This window comes from Mesoplodon bidens (genome assembly GCF_964165515.1).
Source record: "Mesoplodon bidens genome assembly, chromosome: 20".
NCBI lineage: Eukaryota > Metazoa > Chordata > Mammalia > Artiodactyla > Ziphiidae > Mesoplodon > Mesoplodon bidens.
Window position 1 is genome coordinate 29,146,059 of NC_138181.1, and position 23,054 is coordinate 29,169,112.

The following is a 23,054-nucleotide window of genomic DNA, read 5'->3' on the forward strand; positions in this document are numbered from 1 at the left end:
CAACTAGACAGGAACTTGCAGTAGGGGTGAGGTGAGGGTGTTAATTACAAAGCTAGAAGGTTCCTCCCTCTGAAACTGTGGCCATCAGAAGGAGACGGCCAGGCTTAAGCCTTGCTACCTCTAATGCCCACAGGCACCTGCCAGATATTTCTCTTTTATCTTCAAAAAGAGAAAACTTGGCCTGGAGGGGCCATCGTGGATTTAAGTAGGAAGATAAATGGAGATTTTAACTGTGTATATGCCTTACCTAAGCCATAAATTTTCAACTAGATCGGTATATGACAGATGTTTGAAATATACGTTATTTACATAGCTGGTCTAGTCTTTTGTGCTGCTGCTTGCAGAGCTCTGAACTCTTTTCAAACCAGAACGAGAGATACCAAAAGCACATCCCTTTTATCAACACTACAATAGCTTCTGAATAAACGCAAACACTAATCAAAAACATCCAAGCATTAAAAAGCTCTTTACTTTTAGGAAAAGAGAGCAGGTGATCTCCAAGCAATCCTAACCTTGAGTCTCCAGGTTTTCAGAAACCTCAGTAGGACTCAGTGTTAATGGACTCCAACTCGCCCTCCATCTGCTGGAAATAAAAATAAGCAAGTCACCTGTTCCCCTCTAAGAAGCGGAACATAAAGTACAAAAGCTAAACGATTCCCGTGTTCTCACTAACACTGCTAAGTGGTTGACCCCCAAACTATACCTGGAGCCTCTACCGGTCACGTGAGTGCCTATCTCTCTGCTTGGACAACCGAACCATTACGTCCAACATGGAACTCATCACCTGCTCCATTTCCCCCAGCCTCCTGGTCACTTACTGCATTCTTCCAACAAAAATCTCTGACTCACCTTTGATTTTCTCTCCCCTCTTCAATCCAGTCACTTAAAGGAACAGCCAGGCCCTTGGTCCTCATAGATGCTCCCTTTGCCCTTCACGCCCATCCCTCCTTCCTTGGATACGGGTTTTCACTATGAGGCATGAGTACCTCTCAGGTATGTGAGGGCATTTCAGGTGGTACCTGGTTGAATCATTTTTTACTGAAATAGTAATATATGAACTGTAATGGGGGTTAGAAAAATAATTGTCAAATGAAACCCATAATTTCATATAAAATTAAAAAATTTTCTTTTTCATCCATTTAAATATACAAGTGGGTAGAGTTAAAGAAAAATATTAAGTAAATAATAGCACAGATAGTATATGGACATGGTTTACAAATTCTTAAGGGTGGTGTGCTAATGCCTAGCAGTGTTGTGAAACACTGCTCTTGGGTGGTCCCTCATCACCTTATTGCTTGATCACCTCTGTTCCCTCAACCACCTCCCAGCTGGTCCCCTAGCCACCCAACTCCCATCTCTTCCATCTATCCTGTAAGCCACGGCCAGACACCTCTTCCTAAGATGCTTCTTTCATTATTTCTCTCCCAAACTCACAAATCCGATTCCTACCCCCATAAACTCCACCTACATTTCAAGAGCCCACCTGATCTAGCTACACATTATTTCTAGTTACATCCCAAATTTACAGTATGGCAAATTTCACACTGACATTTTCCTTGCCAGCTGAATGCCTTGGTTCATACTGCTTCTACAAACTTCCTCCAGTCCTCCTCCTTCTCTGCTCTTCAAATCCTACCCAGTCCTTCGAGAAGCAAGGAAGTCCTCCCTCCAGGCAGCCTTTTTTATTGACATCTCTCCTCTGAACTCCTATTCCACTCACACCAACCCTATCAACCAACCCCACTTAACTCTTGATTATATTCCAGTATTTCCTGCTTTCTAATGGTCGACTCATTGAGAGCTGGTCCTACCAACCACAATAGGAAGTCCTTGAAGAGGAGAATCTTCTGCTACAAAAGGATGATTCACATTAGGCGTTCAAGACATTTCTTCAACCAAGTTTTTTAAGAGAAGCCATGTTTTATTCATTTATCCAATAAATATTTCCTGAGTCCCTGATATGTGTCAAGCTCTGTGGTTGCTGGCAAAATAGAGATGTGAATAAAACACATACTGTAACTGAGGAACTCACTGGCTAGTAAACCCGAGGTACAACACAATGTCACCATGTTGTTGTAACACAAGTACAAAACAACTGTCATACAAGTGATTCGCTCTAGAAAGAGAAGGGGTGTATGAGCTTGTTCTGGAAGGCTAAACAGGATGAGCCTTATATATTAGCTAAATATCAGACCTTTAAAGACGGGGAGCACACTCTCAGAGGTGTCACATAAATCACAAAAGGCACACAATGGCAACAAGATATTGCAGAAGGTAAAGAGTTTCCAGAGCCTGGAGTGTAGGGTGGTGGGGGAGGAATGGGAGCAGGGGTGGGAAAAGCAGGGGAGGTCACGCCAGGAAGAGCCTTGGTCTCAGACTTCATCCATAGGCAGAGAAACGTTGAAAAGAGTTGGAAAGTAACATGACCAGTTTTGCTTTAGGAGGGATTAAAAAAATAAAAAACAAAACCCCTCTGGGGACGCGTAGAGCAAGAATTGGACATGGCCAGTTTGGAAGACACTGTAATAGAACAGAAGGATTTCAACAACAGAGATGAAAAGGGAGGGGTAGATTTTAGAAATATTTAGGTGGTAGAAATCAATGGGATTTTCTGGCCAACTGGTTGTGCATTCCAATGTCAAATAAAAATAGTCTGGGGATTAACTACTTAAGGAAAAGTGTACTATCTACTTAAAAAAAATTACCCATGCCGTTCCTCTCCCATGTTACTGCGGTGAAGGTTAAGTTAGCACTGACTATAGTCTATAGTCTTAAGAACGACAAGAACCTCTACTCTAAACCTGATAGACTAGGCATCGCGCAGTTTCTATGACTGATCTACAAAGCCTGTCCTAGTTGCAAATGTCGGCATCTGATCCCAGTGGCAAGGATCCAACCAGACTCTGCCCCTTGGTTATATCTGCGCTCAGCATAAGCAATCTTGTACCAAAGAACATACAATTGTCTGAACTGCCCTAACTCTCTGGGGCTATAGAGAATTGAAGCCACAATTGCTCTGGAGGTGTAAAAATGCTAAGGTTTTTATACAGTATACTCATATTCCTTTTTTCAAATAAAAACGTTCACAAGAGTGTAAAAGATGTTGAAATACCAAGAGAGGTGACCTTTTCTAAGCACATTCACGTTCTCCTGGGAAATAAAGAATAAAGTCATTCACCACCAAGTGTAATATTCCTCACTTCCACAGGTCTGATGAAAGGAGTCAACACAGGTAGTTTCAAATTAAAGCACAGTTGGAGCAGCGAGGCTGGAAATGTATCTCTGCAAGGAGGCAACAGGATGCTGTTTATGAAAACTTGCACGTGATCAGAACCTGCCAGGGCTTCATCCCTGTCCCCTCACCCCCATTACTTTGGTCACCAGGACAAGCCCTAATGCAGCCACTTAATGTAACATCTGGGGATGACAGGGAATAAGACTCCATTGCAAAATGAGCGCTATTCCCACACACTCCGCATACGAAGCACATGACTCCAATAAGCAGAAAGGGCAAAGGTTATTTCTAACGATTTCTGTGTTAAGTGCTGAGAAATCCTGGGCTTGCCCATTACAGAGGCGCTGCGGAGCCCAATTCTGTAATGGAAATGCGGGCCAGGAGGGCCCGTTCCAGACGGGAAGAGGTCATGTTACCCGCCAGGGACACAGCTGGTTTGGGGCAGGCCCAGATTAGAACCTCAGGTGCCCATCCTCCACTCCCAGAAAACTCTCAAAATAACAGAACGTAAGGAACTGGGCCCCAGAATCCACTGTGCCCCAGAATTAGTTTCTATAAAATGAAAACTAATAACTCATCAAGGTGGCGTCCTGGCCATTCCTCCCCGCTGATTTATATTAGTTAGATCGGCAGACAAAACCGGTTTATATTTTCTTAAGATGTCAGTTTGAGGCTTGTGTTTTCTTCCTTTTCAAATCCTTTAAAACTGTCTGCCTTTTTGTTCCTTAAAATGACAAACATCCATCTAAAAGTACCATGACTTTGGGGGTGTCTCGTTCACAGGGGATGCCTTTTATGCACATGCTCCGTAGGACCTTTATAGTGGAAAAAAAATCACTTTCCAGTCTTGATCAATGAAATGTCCCCAAACTTGGTGGCATGCCATGTGAAATATAAAGAAGTGGCCACCCCCAGGGCTTGGGGAGAGGAAAGTGAAGTAGCATCCTTTGTATAAAGAGGTCACAGTTCACAGGGTCCTGACACAGAAGGTTCTAACACCTTCATTAACAAAGGTTTGGTGCCTTGAAAATCATTTCATGAAGGTAGGTGAGCATATTTTCATACATAAAGCCCTAAGGATTATACAGCTATTTGCCTCTTTATGGGGAGTTTTCTTTTCTCTCTAGTTAATTAATATCATAATTTCTAGTTTTAGAAACTGTGGAAGAATAATCCCACGTGCATTTGGCCTAACCCCTTTTCTTATTCAGCTCATGGATGCACATTTTATTATTCATCTTGATTTGAACAAAAGGCAAGATTTCCCCCCCTTCTGCTCAGAAACTACCTCTGGGAAATTAATATTCAAGATGAACAATGAACTCATCTCATGGCCTGTGAACTTGCTGGTTGCCAGGAGGCCTGTGAATTCTTAGGATTATTTTCGACTTGGTAGCATGAATCAGGGGCTTAAATCGTCATATGAGGCATGGTCTTCAAAATTTAAAGTTTCAGAATTCTCTAACTGTCCGTTTGTAGGATCTCCTTAAGTTTGATATGTGTCTACTCTAACCTCTTGAGCTTAAGTGTAGTTTATCCCAAAGCTACGTGAAAAAGCCAAGGCTAAATGTCAAGCCTGTTGCTATAAATCACATTTCAAACTGGTAGTTACTTATTAGTGAAAAAAGACTGTTTGAAAAGGTTCTGTCTCATTAGAAAGAGATTATGGAATGTCTATAATTTTGGCTTAAATAAACAGAGTTAAACTTGAAAGACCTACTGTGCGACAGTAGGCCAGATCAAAAGGACAGCTATTCAAATGTCCAAGGACCTCTCCTTTCCTAAAGTTAAAAAAAAAAGTGATTTTCACCCTATTTTTAAGGAATATTTGTTGGAGGGGATTTCTAAAAACAGTCTCCACTGAAGTTATTTCAAGTCATTTAGTATTTCTCTGAAGCAGCTTATCTTGTCCTTTGAGCCCAACAAAAAAACCTCTTTTTACTGAGAATAAGTATGATAAATACTAGTCGCTATTATGGCAAAACGACTGGACAAACAGAAAGAAGAAGTATGAAAAGCTTCATGTGTTTCTAAGCTGCTTCATTTTCTATTTCATTTTACGTGACAAAGGCTCCGTTTGTATCCAGAGTCACTAACTTGATATAAGTGGGCTTTCTTACATTTGTTAAGGGGAAGACAACTTCTCCCAAATGATGTCAAAGTGTCTCAATATACCATCTATACTATCAACACTGGTATTTGGAAAGGAACCATACTTGAAAAGGAAATTGACAAGCTATTCTCAATCTCCCCCAAAAAGATGTGTATGAGAAAGATTCCACCTACTCTCCCAGTGTTCATTGTAGGTGTTTGTCTTAATATTTACTTTATCCTTCCATGAGCCCCAACCCTTTTTATTATACATATTGGCTAATAATTAAAATAAAGAATAAATAACAGCTTCCATCCTTGGACAAAACCATATTATACCCAACCCTGCAGCCCCATGAGAATCTAGCAAGACACTTTGCTTGAGGTGGGGGGAGACTCCATAAAATGTTGAATGAATACCACAGCTCTTCTTCCCCCACCTTCTGGTTTTCTTTTCTCAGTAGTGACCTAACAGGAAACCTGCACAGGCAACCACCAACCAGAAAGAGCTGATCCTTCACTATCCCCATAGGACCAGCTTACTATTTACAAGTCAAGAAATAAGAGAATCAAAGAAAATGAAAAGCTTCTTCCTCAAGCCCTCAAAAATGCCTTGAAAAACTGGCAATAGCAGAGAAGTTCTTTAGCAAAGAATAAAAATGTGATCATAATGATGCTATGACAAGACAGGTGAAAACAGGCTCCATGGGAACGTGCCTGAAACCATTACAGAGTCTTGCAGGTTTGTTGAAGACATTATGGCCACCTGCCCTCCTTCAGCCTCACTCTTGGTATCAGTACTGATTCCTGAAGAGGGGCAAAAAAGAGGCGAAATTATTCAATGTGGAGTGAAGACATTCAAACCCCAAGGGTATGAAACCTGAGATTATCTGAACACTCAGTGTAGACATGGGTTTATGGACATACGTACGTGTTTTGAGGTTACACTTGGATTTAGGTGTATTTCAAAATTTATTGCCACCAGCCTGAAGAATAAAGCGACCACAGCAGTGACTGACTTCAATTACTGAAGTATAAACTGTAGTTGTCACTTCCTTTACAAATCTGGCTTCTCATGACAGGGAAAATCAAGGGAGCCTTATTGCCAAAGCAGTACATCCTTATGTCGCCAGATTTTGCAGTAAAAAAGACGGTTATTTTATTTAGGTTTTATACTCACGGAAATGCACTCACAAGACATTTTTAAAGCATGAGATACCAGCCCCAGTTTTGTTTTTTTTTTTTTTTTGAAACTTGCTGTTTTAGGAGAAAGATAGTAGAGCTAGACTTTGAGTACCAACTGCAAGCTTAAAGCAGTCTTCCCAGGATTTAGGGTGATTTGGTATAGATGTGTTTTCAAATATAACCTCGGTGCTCCCATGACCTTTTGTTTAGAAGAAAATGAATTCATTCAGAATGAAAAACAAACAAACCAAAATTGGTGTCTTACACATCATTACATACAAGTGGTCAACAGTAAGGAAGGAGAAAACAGCGAGAAGAGTTTCAGGATTTTCCTCCTTCAGCGTTTCAAGTATTTTATCCCTGGGTTTCCAAGTCACACAGCAAAGCCATCCGCTGTATTTCCAAAGGGAACTAACTGGCGCCTTCAGAAATGCTTCTATGCGTTTTACGATGAAATCCTTCATTCCCATTTACCGTTTCGCTTGTCCTTCCTGTCTGACATGCAAATACATGACACAGCCTCCATTCTTCCCATACAACCTGATTCAAAGCAACATATGTTAAATCCACACAAAATCATGTGAGCATTCAATCCGCATACACACCATTACCCCACCGAACGCATTCAATGAGCTGCAACACAGTTCCCTGCGTGCAAGCAGACCAGCCTGAGACCTCCTCCCTGACTCAAACCATCCAGAACGGTGCATGGAACCTGTTCCCTTTTAAAAAAGAAAGGCTGTTTAAATACCCACTAGGATAAGAATTGGCCACAATGCGGGGGCGAGCAAGCCCGATACTGCGGGCAACGGCGGACGCAGGCTCTTCCACGAGCTCAAGGAGGCTGGGCGCCCGAGCTGGCGGTCATTTATCTGTGCAGCCAAAACGCCCGGCACGTCCCCCTCCCAGATTTCACCTAACTAATAGCTCTCCAACCCCATATTGAGAGGGCCTGCTGTGGATCTTGCGGAGGTACAAAATGGTGGATGTGAGCTAATTTTTTTTCCTGCTTTCCCCGTAACTTATCGCATCCATCACCGCCCGTCCTCCCGGGGAAGCACCCCGGCCGCGGCGCCCGGAGCACGCCCCGCGGCCCCGGCCTGGGGGCAGGAACGCGGTTACCAACCTGATGTCATGTAGCCCCGCGAAGCCTGGGGCGCGAAGGCCGCGGGGAAGCGCTTGTGCAGGCGGTAGTCCTTCTCGCTGCGGGACCTCATGCGGTCCGAGGCCCGGTCCGAGAAATCCGAGCTAGGCCAGGCTCGCCGCAAGGTTGTGCTCCGGGTCTTCTTCATGGTGGGGAGGGCGACCCGCTGCCCCGATCCTCGGGGCCTCAGCGCCGGGGCGCAGCGCGCGGCTTCATCCGTTTACGGCGGGCACGACCCGGGCGGACTCTGCGCGCATTTTCCCAGCCCCTCCTCGTCAGCGTCTACACCGCCAGCGGCGGGTCCGGCCCTCCCCACGCCCCCACACCCCCCCACGGCGAAGGCTCCGATTTTACACACGTCCCACAATGCATTACACTTCATTTGCAATCCGCCCGGCTTATAGCTTCCAGATTCCTGGGGGGAAAGGCACGTTAGGAGGCTCCCCGGCCAGGAGGAGGCGGGGAGGGGGCGGGCGGGGTGAGGGCGCCGAGACTTGCAGCGTGAAAGCAATGGGAGCGCAGACAATGGCCCGATTCAGCGCAGGAGTGCTTAGCCAACTGTGAGCCACGGCACAAAAGACCCAAACAAATGAGGAAGCCCAGGCCTCCGGGGGTGACCCGGGATCGGGCGCCCGGGAAGCCGGAGGGGCGGCGGCAGACCCTCTCCGCACCGGGCGGCTCAGAGCGAGGCGTGGGGATGACAGTGTCCAAGTCGTGTCCCCCTGGGCCTATCAGCCGCGCGGCCCGCAGTCCCGGGCGCGGGCTGGCTCTGCCTCCCCTGCAGCCCTCGGGAGGCAGTCTTCATTACAGAGGCTCGGATGGGGGGCGCGTGTGCACAGGATCCGAGCAGGCTCTGCAGTCAGCAGCTGCGGCGGCGGGCTCCTGCCGAATCCAGGAAGAGTCCTCGCGACTGCAGCGCCTCGTCGATCTTCCTCCTTCCAAGGCTCAGGGTGGTGTGCGTGCGTGTGTGCGTGTGCGTGTGTGCGCGCGCGCGCCGACACGCATGTGCCCCCCTACACAGGCATGCTCCTACTTACTGGCCGCGGCGGCGACGGGAGCCATGGCTGCCAAGGATGCGGAGCCTGCCGATCGCCACCCGCACGGCGGCACCGCTGCTCAGTCGCGAGCGCGCAGAATGGCTATTGAAGGACAGGAAGCCGGGAAGCCGCTCAGCCTCCTGCTAGTCACCGAGCTGCCTTAAGTTAGAGCACGGATCCTGTCAGGCTTCTCATTTTCATGTAAAACACCCTGCGGCGGCTCTGGGACTTGGCTGGTGCCCCAGCCAGGAGTCAGCGCTCGGATATTTACATATTTTTAGGATGGCGCCTCCCGCTTGCAGAAAGGGAGAGAAACCGCTCGGTGGGAACAGGGCAGTCTGCGGTGCCCTGCCTTGCCCACCTGCGCCAATCCCGGAGGCAGCTAGGTCCGGGGGAGGGGGCGCCACCCGGAGCTCCGCCGACAGCCGCAAACGCCCGGGCACCTGGTCCACACCGCCTGGAGGACGCAGCGAGGGCGGCTCCGGCTCTTCCTCGCTGTCCCTCGAGCCCCCGGTGTCAGTCACTACCAGCCCGCTAACCTGCATTCAGGTCCAACAGCCCCACTACCCGGCTCGGCTCTGCACGGCTGTTTCTGGTCCAACAACCAATCGCTAAAGGACAACAATGCGCGCGGCGCGGGAGGGGAGGAGGGGGCGATGCGCCGCCCCGGCCGAGGCGCCGGGCCCGGGATGCCGGGCCGGGACGCGGAGGTCACTGCGAGTTAAAGGCGCGCGGCCACATTGCGGAGAACCCCGACCGCGCTGCGCTGCGGCCGTTTTTTCAGCTTGGCTTCTCGTTTGGGTTTCCAATAACGCTTAGGTGTTGTAAACAACAAAAATAAACCCGATTCTTCTTACGTCTTTGCGCTTTTTTCCATTTGTGACGATGCAACGTTCAAAATCATGTTTTATGCTGTCCTACATATTCGCAGGTGCCAAGGTACAGAGACAGGGATATGAAATCTTTAGGAACCTATGATCTTTTCAGGCTGATACTGCAAAAAACAACCCCCCCCAAAAAAAAACCACACTGGGTTCTAAATGGTTAAGATTCAGGAGTTTTAGCACAATTTGGTGCTTCTCCAAGGCTTTAATTCTTTGCGGGAGGGGGGCAAGGTCCTCGAAGAGCGACACAGAGGGGGGCGAGGTTTCGGCAACAAACATTATAGAACCTAGAACTTCCATTCAATATCTAAGGGCTGCCTTCTGTAACCTGGGGTCAGTGTAACTGATCTATCTCCCGGGAAACCGGGGGTAAACAAACAAAAATCACTAAGCAACTTGTATTTACACTAATCAAAATTTATTACTAACTGTAAACCAGTTAGCTAATATTCAGTGATATTTTTTAGAAGTTAGAAAAGGACAGTCTCCCAAAAGGCACATTTTGCTAAAATGTCTTCTTTACTGTAAGAGGACTGCTAAGAACAGAAAGCCTCCAGCTTTAGAAGCTAAAGAAGACTAAATGTGTAAAGAACCATAAAGGTAATAAAAAATAATTGTATTAATGAATGCATGAGATATTGACATTTAGATATCTCAATCCAATTCAACAATTACCCTACATCCCATGAGCCATAAGTGGTTATATGAATGATTATAATGGTTACGACTGAAGGCTAATGGTGATTGCTGTGACAACTGTGATACTTATTCATTTAGCAAATGATTTTTGACTGTCTAGTATATGCTGTGATGGATGCTGGGCAAACAGAACAACACACATGGCCCCACGTAACTTATGGTCTAGGTAGTAAGCAAATAAATGCACGGATTGTGTTAAGGTCTACAAAGAAGAATCACCCCATGAAAAAATGACAGTTAATCTGAGACCTACAGTATGTGGAATCATCCAAGCAAAGAGTGGGGAGAGTGATGTTTCAGAAACTGGGAACAGTGCATGCAAAGGCCCTGAGGTGGGAAAGAATCTTGGCTTCTGTTGGAAGAAGTGAAAGAAGGCCAGCGTGGCTGGAATTGGAGCATAAGAGGAAGGCGTGTGATGAGATCATGGATGAAGCCAAGAGCTGGATCACGCAAGGACTTGCAGGCCATGTTAAGGGTTTTGTATTCTATTGTATTATGTGAGCCACTGAAGGGTTTTAAGCAAAGAAGCAATGACAGTTTCAGAATTTCTATATAAAAGGGGCTTAGAAGAGGGATTCTGTTTAGGGGAGGGGTCGTCCAGGACTGTTCTGGACTGTAAATTTGAATCGCACTTGACTTAAAACTGAGAAAATATTCATTGTTCATCTGAAGGAATGGGGGTGGGTTGATGGATATTCTGGGAGGAGAGCTACAGCTCCACTCAGCTGCCTCTGAATGCTGGCCTTTGCAGAGCAGCGATATCACCAAGTGTCCATACGCAACAGAATGCTCTTGGAGCCAAAGCCAAATAGCCAGACACAGAAGAATCAGGTGGTAAATAGGCTGGGTTAGCTTAATCGAATCAGATAGTAGAGTAGGAGAGGTAGAGACAGTTAAGTAATTTATCCATCCAAATGAAGTGGCAACATCAAAAGAAGTTATGAAGGTAAGACTTGAATCTCGCAAACAACATACTGTGAAACCAACGTTATGTAAAGAAAGTGGAATCCCGTTATTACAGCCACTGTTAAAATCAGACTCAGTGTGTCCATCTGTCCTATGGAAATATTCACTCTGGTCATACTCAACCCCTAGGTCCCTAGTCCTAGTTTCAAATCGCTCAACCCACTTGAGACAATCAAGTATCTGGGTCTTGAACTGTCCATCAAGGAAGCTCAGTTGTGTAATCCCAGTTTTTCCTAGTAGGAAAGTTTAGAATTAATTAGCGAAATGATACAGCAAATCACTTTCACAGTACTCGTAATTTTTTAATCAGGCTTAAGAATAATTTGTACATTTGGTATTTACACATCAGATAGAGACACTAATTAGACACACATTTGCTTTGTGATTCTAATTCAGATGTATACAGTTGGCCCTTGAACAACCAGGTTAATTGAAGTATAATTTATAGCGGCCATTCCATCCACGGTTCCTCGGATTCAATCAGCCACGGATGGACCATGTGGTATTTACTATTGAAAAATACCCACGTATAAGTGGAAATGGGTAGTTCAAACCTGTGTCTTTCAAGGGTCAACTGTAATTGATTTTAGACTTTTTTTTGTGTGTGTGTGTGTGGTACGCGGGCCTCTCACTGCTGTGGCCTCTCCCGTTGCGGAGCACAGGCTCCGGATGCGCAGGCCCAGCGGCCATGGCTCACAGGCCCAGCCGCTCCGCGGCACGTGGGATCTTCCCAGACCGGGGCACGAACCCATGTCCCCTGCATCGGCAGGCGGACTCTCAACCAGTGCGCCACCAGGGAAGCCCTAGACTTGTAATTTTAAGTTGAAAGGTAGGAGAATTTTGACTTTGACATGCTCCTCATTTAAAACCTTGGTTTATTAGATTTACAAGAGTTGAATGAATTTAATAGTTACAAGTATGTAAACTCCATGAAGGCAAGGGATGTTTTCTGTTTTATTCATTGTAGTTCATTGTTCTGCTTTGTTCATAGCTGTGTCCAGTGGCTCACAGTAACTGGCCCAGATGTGATGACTAATGAAGCCTGATTAAGTACTCCGAAGAATCTTGTTTGAAATTTTCCATAACTGTGTTTCTAAATGGGGCTAATTATTGAGTAAAAGGACTTCAGTCTTCAATCTGAGTTGATCAAATGTTTTTCAAAGGCCCCCTGAGAGTTACAGTTTTAATTTTTATTATTTTTAAAATACCAAATTTACAAACTGAATACATTGAACCTAAAAACTGAAGGAAATTTGATTTTCCCATTTGTATCTCTAATCAAGGAAAATTTGATATTTTGAATTTGTATCTCTGGTATACTGAACATTCATTAAAGACCTAACTATAAGTGATCTTTGTTGTGCACAGAAAGCCCCACTTTGGTATGGTAAGAGAGCTAAGTCCGCAGAAAGGAAATAGATGTTTATGTATTTATGTACGTCTGTGATATATGCGTCAAACTTTGTGATTAAAGTATTTGTTAAATAAAATTCAAAATTCTGAGTCTGAGAGTCATTCATCTTGCTGCTGCGTCCTGAAACATAATTTGAAAAAGATATTAACAGCTTCATTTGACAAATGTGCTTTTAGTCAAAAAAAATACATATACACACCATAAAATTGGGCGGTTGCGTGGTCCAGGTTAAGAAGCTAAATGGAATCTGGAAATGAATGTGTCCCAAAAGGACGAGGGCTTTTTCAGAGGCTTTCGAGCTGGAGGATTGGGAGTATTTCTTATGTGACGCATATATACACTCATATACTTGCATGTATGTACATATGCACATTCATATGACCTGGGCCTCCAAAAGCAGCCAATAAGGTAGCTGACCATGTATTTGGCAGATACATCTTTGTCCTCCTTTGCCCAGCCTCCAAACTGCTAGTTATAATTTTATCAGAAAGCTTGAGCTCTCTTCTTATGTGGACCACCAGCGTGGTTGCCAGGGCAGTGGTCATGCTGCTGGCATGCAGGCCTGCAGCCCCCAATAAATAATGCGCTCTGGGGAACACCTGTCCTGAGATACATTAACAAATGTGACTTGGAAAGAGGGTTCCATTATAAATTCAGAAGATGTGTTAAAGTTACAACAGGCCTGCTGGACTTCTCAGAGCCTTTCATGTGCAAACGCACCTTGTAAATCTACCAAGAAAAAACAACAACAACAACTGCTCATCAGCTCTAATCATAGGACCACCTGTTGCTGGAGCACATTTAGGCAAACAGATCTAGACAGGTGGTGGGAGGTGATAAATCCATGGCGTAAAACATGTTGCGGAGAAGTCCTAAGAATGATGAGACTGTATATATTGGTCTTTGCATCCCTATCAAAACCTAAGCTGAATTTCCCTTAGTCTCTCCACTCAGGTACATTGTCACCTATAAGCCACTGCCGACAGGGCTATAATGAATAATGGTGGACAATGAATTCTACTCCCAAAGAAAGCAATTATTTGGGGATGGAGGAACTCGCCAAGGAGAAGTAACTCAAGAGGGGCCTGAGTGTTTGGGAGGCCAGAGAGGCTGGAGTAGGCTGGGAGGATGATGACATCCGTCTCCAGGCCAGACTAAGTGAAGTCAGAGTAATAGAGGGCAGTGCGGTGCAGTGATGCCAAGGTGAGCAGGCATTCACGTCTTTGCTGGGGGCCTGGGAAAAATTCATCTTTGAGTTCCGTTGTTTCAATTGTCACGGCGATAAGCTCTCAAAGTGAAGATCTGAGGTAAATATATAAATGTTCCATTTCACTGCTGGCAAGCAGGAGGCATCAAGACAAAAATAGCCAATTTTAGGGGCTTCCCTGGTGGCGCAGTGGTTGAGAGTCCGCCTGCTGATGCAGGGGACGTGGGTTCGTGCCCCGATCCGGGAGGATCCCACATCCTCCGCAACGGCAGAGGCCACAACAGTGAGAGGCCCACATACCGCAAAAAAAAAAGCGCCAATTTTATTATTACGCTTGATCACTAAGGGGGGGCACTTTAAAAACCTGAATCCTTTCTAGATCCTTTTGTTCGCCTATGCATCCTGCTCTGCATCAAATAACAAAACAAGCTGAATTCCAGTGGGGGCCAGCAAGTAGCACTGATACCATACCGTGGATGCTACTGAGTTAAATAGCTGAAATACAGAGCATCCACAAACTGGGTTTAGGAAAAAGAAAGAAGAAAACACCCAGGAGCAGCTAGCGTGTATTCAAGAGCTGCAGCATTCAGTGGTGCCCAGCACACCCTGCTCAAACTGGAGCAGTTACCCAGGGTGAAGAACAGAGTCCAGAGAAGGTAGAGACAACCTGTGTCCGTCAACAAATGGAAAGAGCAGATGTGAGGAAATTCTGACACGTGCTACAACGTGGATGAATCCTGAAGGTATTCTGCTACATCGGGGAGACACAAAAGAACAAATACTGTACGATGCCTCTTAGATGAGGTGCTTAGAGTAGTCAAATTCAGAGACAGTACAATCACCATTGTCAGGGCCTGGGGGAAGGGGAGGGGGAGTTAGGGTTTAATGGGCATCGCGTTCCAGTTTGGGACGGTGATAAAGTCCTGAAGATGGATGGTGGGGATAGTTGCACAACAACGTGAATGTACTTAATGCCACTGAACTGTACAGAAAGAATTAAAGTAGTAAACGTTACGTATATTTTATGCAATTTAAAAGATTAAAAAAAGAGAAAAAAAATGTCATGAAGAACCTAGGGGTAAGACAGGAATAGAGACACAGACCTACTAGAGAATGGACTTGAGGATATGGGGAGGGGGAAGGGTAAGCTGGGACAAAGCAAAAGAGCGGCATGGACATATATACACTACCAAACATAAGGTAGATAGCTAGTGGGAAGCAGCCGCATAGCACAGGGAGATCAGCTTGGTGCTTTGTGACCACCCAGAAGGGTGGGATAGGGAGGGTGGGAGGGAGACGCAAGAGCGAGGAGACATAGGGATATATGTATATGTATAGCTGATTCACTTTGTTATAAAGCAGAAAGTAACACACCGTTGAAAGCAATTATACTCCAATAAAGATGTAAAAATAAATAAATAAATAATAAAAGATAGAAAAGAATAGAGTCCAAGAAGCCAAGGCACAGTCAGGAAGTGGCTTTGTATGGACAGGGTGGAAGACAAGCTGCTGTGAACTGGTCCTTTCTCCTGCACACACGGGGGGCACACAGCCTCGCCCTTTTTTATGTTTGAAAACAAAAGCTGATATCAGGTAGACCGAGAATATAAAACAAGCTCAAAAGTAAACTGGCAGGGTCAGGTTCCACCCAAATATAACTGGAAAATGATTCTTTCAAGGGTGCATTTGAGTTTGTCAAGATCTAGAGAAATTTTTTAAAAGACTTTTTTAAGTTTAGAGACACCAACATTTTTGCTTTTTAAAATTTATATTAAGGGCTTCCCTGGTGGCGCAGTGGTTGAGAGTCCGCCTGCCGATGCAGGGGATGCAGGTTCGTGCCCCGGTCCGGGAAGATCCCACATGCCACGGAGCGGCTGGGCCCGTGAGCCATGGCCGCTGAGCCTTCGCGTCTGGAGCCTGTGCTCCGCAACGGGAGAGGCCACAACAGTGAGAGAGGCCCGCGTACCGCAAAAAAAAAAAAAAAAGAATAACTACTTTAACTCCCAGCAAATTACAGGACTTTTATGTGATATCATTTAATAATTACTAATAACATTTTAACTTTAATATAGAATTAAAAAAACACAGATGAGATTAATAATTTCTACTAAGTCCATTGGAGAGATTTTTTTCCAACTTTCCTTCAATATTTCAAAATTTAAGTAATTAGCCTTCTGGGTAATAATCTTTAGTCTTCCTATTATTATTCATTTGATACTTTAAAGGTGCTATGAGACTTCTATTTCAAACAGAGAGGGGTAACTATAACCTAATAATCATTTGCAGTAGCTTTCATTAGTTACTATGTTATTTATTATTCAACTAGGACATTTTTTTTCAAGTAAAAAGGATGCTATTAATTCCAGTAGGAAAAAACGCTTGACCAGAACCTGCCTGGTCCAACAGGGACATACAGTCACTCTACTTTTAGTGAAAGAAGGCTGGTCAAAAAGTATAATTTTTGCTTTATAAGAGGAACAAATAAATGTAAGTGGGGAGACAAGAAAAACTGCCGGTATGATCAGATATTTTAAAATGTAAAATAGTAGCATTTGGGGGTGTCACCATATACTCTTCTTTGTCCCCTGACTAATGGGGGTGGAGGCTCAAAGACCTGTGGCCAAAGTTTAATGTTTGGCAAGACATATATTGCATTGGTTCTGCTATGACCCCATTTACCCAAACCAAAAATTGGCTGAGGTAATTCCATCTGATGGCAAACGCTTCCTGTAAGGAGAATACACAATACAGCATAACCTGTATTCCCCAGCCTTTCCCCCCACCCCGCCTTGTTTTCCCAGTGCCCACAAAGAACAAGGGACTACCTTCTTAAGAGGCCAGCGGGGGGCTCCCTCCAGGCCACCAAGCTGAGCGCTGGCAGCAGGGGGAAGGGACAAGTGCCAAGTCCTAACATTTTGCACGTGGACTGCGCTTTGTAACACAGACTAGACTAGAGGTGAGCGCCCGCCCTTGTTTCAGCCTGCAGGTGAGTTTTGTGTGGACACACCTTTGTGCCAGTCAGGAAACTGCAACCTCTCTGTCTTCGTGGCTTCTTAGAAGAAAGGAGTAAAATGTCCTCGAAATGGGAAAAGGCCAAACCCAAATAAGAAGCTACAAGAAAGAGACAGAAGGGAATAAAGGAAAGAGAAAGTTGAACCCAGAGATAGGATGGAGACACTGTTTTGCGACACAGTTTTCTTCCAAAATCTTAGAGGGAAGCTGATTTCCAGAGAATATCTGATCTGGCTCCCTGGCTCCAGACACTGCGTGTTTAAACATCTCCAAGTTCTTGGAGGTGAGCCTCCTACAGAGTTTTCCAGAGCCAGGACACATTTTTAGACCTAAATTATTTCAGTTGCAGACCTAAAGAAATCCACCCATGTTCGGTGTTGACAGATAAATGTATTCATGGAGCCAGCACCTATATGCTAGTGAATGGGTGGCATGGCAAATGGGATATTTGAAATTTAGATCCTGTAACAATTGAGATATAACTTGCTTAGATGAGAGGCTAAATACGTCTTAAGTACGCATCAATTATGAGAACATCCAATTTGCTTTCACGTGTCATGACAGACCATTATAATCAACACCATAACCTCAGCAACTAAAACAGAAAAACTTAAAAGGAAGTGATTTTATGCACGTGTCAGAGTTCACAAATGACCAAGTTCAAGAGCTGCAGCACTGCACTGACCCATGAAATCAAGGCAAAAGGTTCCTCCAGCTGTGCGCACCTGCAGGTTTCCGGGAGGAGGCCCACAGGCTGTAGAACAGGAGAACAGAGGGGAGAGGCCTTGAGCCATCTTGGAGGGGCACAGTTCTCTCCACCCCACCTCCCCCCAGAATCTTGCTAAGGCAAGGATTTCCCTGCAAGGATTTTGCTAAGGCGAAAGAGTTTAGGAGTTAAAAGTGATTACTCTGGGGCTTCCCTGGTGGCGCAGTGGTTGAGAGTCCGCCTGCCGATGCAGGGGACACGGGTTCGTGCCCCGGTCCGGGAAGATCCCACATGCCGTGGAGCGGCTGGGCCCGTGAGCCATGGCTGCTGAGCCTGCGCGTCCGGAGCCTGTGCTCCGCAATGGGAGAGGCTGTAACAGTGAGAGGTCCATGTACCACAAAAAAAAAAAAAAAAAAGTGATTACTCTGGAGCACATCTCTCAGTGTCTGAATCCCAGCATCTCTACTCGCCAGCTGGGCAACCTCAGACATGTCCTATAAACCAGCTCTATGCCTGAGTTCTTCCTCTGTAACATGGGGAAGACAAAAGTGCCAATTTAATGGGGTTGTTCTGAGGATTAAATGAAATATGTGCCTGGCAATCAGTTAGTGCTCAGTAAATGTTAATTTAATTCATTTTAGTTAACACCCTCGACCGGGTCCAGGGCTGAACACACCCTGGCTGCCAGGTCAGGTGGTGCACCCCCTGGGAAGCTCAGAAAGTTCTTTATTGTGCCATGCTAAATCATTTAAGTAGTCTCTTTCTCTCTTAATGTCTTCTCTTCTTCTGTTCTTTCAGTGATTACCCCGATATTTCAACAGGCATTCTTGAACTTGAAAAAAATCTAAAATAAATCACCCTCTCTGTATTCTCCCAAACAACACAAATACCTGACAGTGATTCAACTCTGTACAAACATATATTGGCTCCCAGGTTATTGTTCCATTTCCTTCCTTCCTTCTTCCTTTCTTTCTTCCTCCATCTCCTGCTTCTTTCCCCTCCCTCCCTCCCCCCTCCTCCCTCCCTCTCCCCCTCTCCTTTCTCTGTCCCCCCCCTCTTTCTTTTACTGTTTTAAATAGTCAAACCTTGTTGCAGTTTACCCTGTTTACCAGTTTCTTTGCTCAGCATGAACAGGGCAGTTCCCTTGGGGCTGAGTTGTTAGCTTAATGGTACAGAAATGTGGATGGAGCTAGATTTGCGTTTTACGAGATTGAAGAGCCAAGAAATGCTATGAAATATTTCACCTGGAAATTTATAGTGGGTTTTTTTTAATCCAGGGGCTTTTGAGGATATATGGTCTGCTATATTGCTGGAAATGGAATCAAGCAGCTCACTTTTTCTTTTGTCTCTGACAGGAAGAATTTCTTAATAATTATAAAATCTGAGTTTTTCACCAAAAAAAGAAAAGAAAAATAGAGAACATTAAAAGAAACACGCACACATGCATGAAACAAAAGTTCCCAGACATCCTTTACCATTTTCACAATCAGTCATGTATGATATGGTGATGGTCCCCTCTCTCTCTTTCTCTCCTCTTCCCTCCCTCCCCTCCCTCCCTTCCTCTGGCATCAGTGGGCTTAAGGCAACGTAGCCATGTGGCCATTCAGAGACCTGCTGAGAGGGCAACCCCTAAGAGGCAGCACAGCACAGCAAGGCTCAGGGAGCCGGGGTGGGGGTGATGGAAAGGCTGGTCCCAGGGTTCTTAAGCTCATGTCTTCCTTCCACTACAAACTTCCTCTGGCATCTTGAGCAAGTGTCACGTAACTTCTCTGCTCCTGTATTGTTTTACCCACCAACCTCAACGAGGTACTGGAAAAGATAAGAGCTCTGTGAAGAACACTTAAGTAAGGAGAAAGAACACCAGCACGGAAGTTCTATGCCAGCCTTTAATAATTCCCAGTAGTCAACTCACCAAACCTCTATGACTCTCAATATCTTCATTTAGAAAAGGTGGGAACTGCACTCAACAGCTGCCGTGTCCTTTTCCTGGTTCAAACACCATGATGTGCTATTATAATGTAATAAGAAATATGCAGACATTCTGAAGTCTATGGAAAGTGCTACATCTCACTTTTATTGACATTTAGAAGAGTTGATTAGGGCCAGAGTAATAATAAATACATGGTAAGTCATTGTTCTATTTCTTTGTGACTTTGAGATGATAATAACGCAAGTCATGGTAAAATTTTACTTTGGAACAACAGGAAGAATAAAAAGAAATTCTTAGGAACTCAGAATTTGACACTATTGGTTATGCCAGTTCAGTACTAAACACAGAATTTGAAGTCAGGCCCCAGTTTAAGTCCTGGCTCAGCTTCTTACCTCCTCTGTGTCCCTAAACAAATTATTTAACCTCTATAAGCCTGCGTCTTCTCATCTTTAAAATAAGAACAGTAAAAATATATAGTGGTCAATTTAAATAAGATAATATATGTAGAGCTCTTCGCTCAGTCTTATATCTAGGAAGTCCCTGCCATCAAAGACCAGCAAGTGGGCTAAAACTTAGTAAAGTCAAGGATTTTCACTAACTATTTACCTGATTAAGACTTAAAGTCTTATTTGGGGGAGAAAAGCTTGTTTTGTTTCCCAAAGACTAAAGAAAAATAGAAGTAGCAACGCAGCTCTACTTGGTGTTTGCTGGGCAAAAAACAAAGGATTGCGGTCTGGGTAGAAAACACCCACCAAATGAGATGCCCAGGTACTCCCTCATCTTCCCCACTGATCCGGGACCCTCCACCCGTGTACAGACCACCAGCAGCTATAGCTGTTCAACAACACTGCCTAAGCCGGCACCTCGGACCCTCCAGGGGGCCGGCCCGCCATGCAGGGCACCTCACCCATCCCCTTTGGCACAGCTCGTGGCCATCCTTTAACACAGAGCAGATTTGGAAACCATTAAAGTTCCAAAGACAAGATGAGTAAAATTTTAGTAAAAATCGGCACCATCGATGAAGCATTATATTGTAGAAAGCACAACACTCAAAGCCCTCCATAGACTGGGGCCTTAAATCCCAGGGATTTTAACCTCAGATGACACAATGGCATGGTCCCACGGTCTCTGCACCTCCTAAGAAGTAAAGCTTCCACCCTTTCTGATCTTACTCAGTCCCCCAATGGCATGCACGCACACATCGGGCGCTGCCAGAGACTGTATACACTGCCCTGAGTTCACCCTGGTTCCCGGGCCCATGTGATCAGTCTGCCTGGTTTTCTATCTCCTCGCCAATCTCTGATTCTTGGCCAGATCTCCCCATTTCGAAGTCTTCTATGTGTTGACCTGTGTTTCTAACTGTGGTCTATCTCCCCTTCACAGTGTGGGCATCCCACCCAGGCTCTCCTCCCACCAAATGAAGGTACCACCTTCAACTTCAGCCTACCTGTCGTTGGCTTCCCCACCCACGCTGGTCGTACCTCAGCTCCGACCTGACCTAATGGATGGCGGAAGTATGGCAGACACAAGACAGGGAGGCATAAAATACGGCATCCAAATATACAGGCAAAGGGTAAGGGCACCGGAGGGGTGGAGGATAGGGATGAATCGAAAATTAGGGGGGGGGGTCTTTCTTCTGCAAGAGGGTGCTGGGGATTTCACTTCCGGATTGCGAGAGCTGAAAGGAAGCAGTTGGCATATTTTTTATCAAACTAGGAAGACTTAAAGGAAGAGGTAGGAAGGGAGAGAGAAATTAACATGCTGAGAGGAGACTATCCTGGGACATGGAGCTTGTGCAGGGGACCGGAAGTCAAGAATGAATGGAGAGGAAGTGTCGGTGGAGAGAAGCAGAAGTGAGCCAGTGACCCTGGACTCAGGCTGAGCCCAGCAGGTGCCCCTGCAGACCTCGTGCCAGTCCCCAGCCAGGGCCCTCCAGTGCCAAGGTCCTCTGATTCTAAGTTGCTGCAATGCTGGAAAAAAGAAAGGGCACTTTGCTCAAAGGCTCAGGCTCATCAAACTTTACTAACTTAATGTTTTCATTTTTATTGTTTGTTTGTTTAAGGTAAGAATTCATTTGCATTAGTTTGCTAGGGCTGGCAGAACAAAATACCACAAACTGGACAGCTTCAACAATAGAAACCATCTCACAGTTCTGGAGAAATCCAAGATCAAGGTGTGCGCAGGGTGGGTTCCTTCTGAGAGCTGGGAGGCAGAATCTGCTCCAGGCCTCACTCCTAGCTTCTGGTGCTTCAGTGGCCATCTTGGCATTGCTTGGCTTCTGCTGCATCACCCCTGTCTTCACATGGCATTTCTCCGTGTGCATATCTGTGTCCAAATTTCACTGTTTTATAAGGACACCAATCACATTGGATTAGGGGCCACACTACTCGAGTATGACCTCATCTTAACTAACTGCATCAGTAACAACCCTATTTCCAAGTAAGGTCAGATTCTGAGGTCCCGGGGGTTAGGACTTCAACATAGGGATTTGGAGGGCACACAATTCAACCTGTAACAGTGTTGTTGATGACAATCCTTGGACTCCTTCAAACTCCTAAACCAAAGCTGGATTCATTCAGAAAAATAAATAAATAAACCAAGCGAGATGGCCCAATAATGCTTCAAGAACTTTTTTGGCAGCTTATAAAAGCAAAACTTCCCTTTTGGGAAAACCTGTGCTTATCACTTACACAGGAAAGAAGCCAAGTTGTTTTCTGTGCTCGAGAGAAAGGGAGCATTTGCCCCTTTCCCTCGTCCAAAGCCAAATTAGCCCAAGAAATAAGGGGTAAATCAGCTCTGCCCTATGGCCACCTGCATAATTGCGGGGTTTGAACACCTTCCCAAAGAATGAAGTGGGAGAAAGGGGTGGGGGAAAAGCAACCCTTGAGATGTTTAACTCTCATTAACAGGAACAAGAATGTGTCTCGTTCCTGTGCAGACTGTGTGAACCTCTAGCTTCTTCCTTGCCAAGCCCCAGGGCCCATAAGTAAGCAAGTCAGAATAAGACGTAACCACGGGATTGGCAAAGAGCAGGCAGGAGCACACATCCGGATCCCAGTTACGCGCTGCTATCTCCGCCAGACCTCACAAAGGCTTCCTCCTCCGCGCGCTTTCAAGGCCAGGAGGAAACAAGCAGGACGGGGCCTTGATATACCTGGGATCTGGATGGCACAACAGAGAGGCAGAGCGTACAGGGCCTAGAGGCCGCCTGCCCAGGTAAATGCACTGGGCCACTGACCATCCCCGTATGATCACCCCGAGTCTCAATTTCCTCAACTGGAAAATGGGGATAATAACAGAACTCAGGGCTGCTGTAAGATCCAAATCAATTAATCCACGTGAACTGCTTAGACAATGCCTGGTACAGAGAAGGCACTGCAAATGTTAGCCACCATTAGTACGGCTTGGGGGGCATAGGCTTGGCGGGGTGGGGGGGTTCTTGCTTGGAGCCTTGAATCCCCATCCTTTGAAAAATGAACTTGTCTCATAAACAAAAAGAAAATGGAGATCTCCAGCACCCTGTTTTTCTCCCACGGTGAAGAAG

General features: G+C 45.4%; 1 protein-coding gene across 3 annotated transcripts in view; it reads right to left on the reverse strand.

Moving 5' to 3' along the window:
- STOX2 (storkhead box 2) overlaps window positions 1-23,054 on the reverse strand; it is a 198,408-nt gene that overhangs the window by 93,363 nt on the left and 81,991 nt on the right. Inside the window, exon 1 of one of the 3 annotated variants that reach the window (XM_081220723.1) lies at window positions 7,638-7,871. The exons of the other annotated variants lie outside the window; for them this stretch is intronic. Within the exon in view, the coding sequence (XP_081076849.1) occupies window positions 7,638-7,803 (166 nt within the window). The 5' untranslated portion in view covers window positions 7,804-7,871. Of the gene's footprint in view, window positions 1-7,637; window positions 7,872-23,054 lie in introns of those variants that run through there. 3 annotated transcript variants of the gene reach the window in all.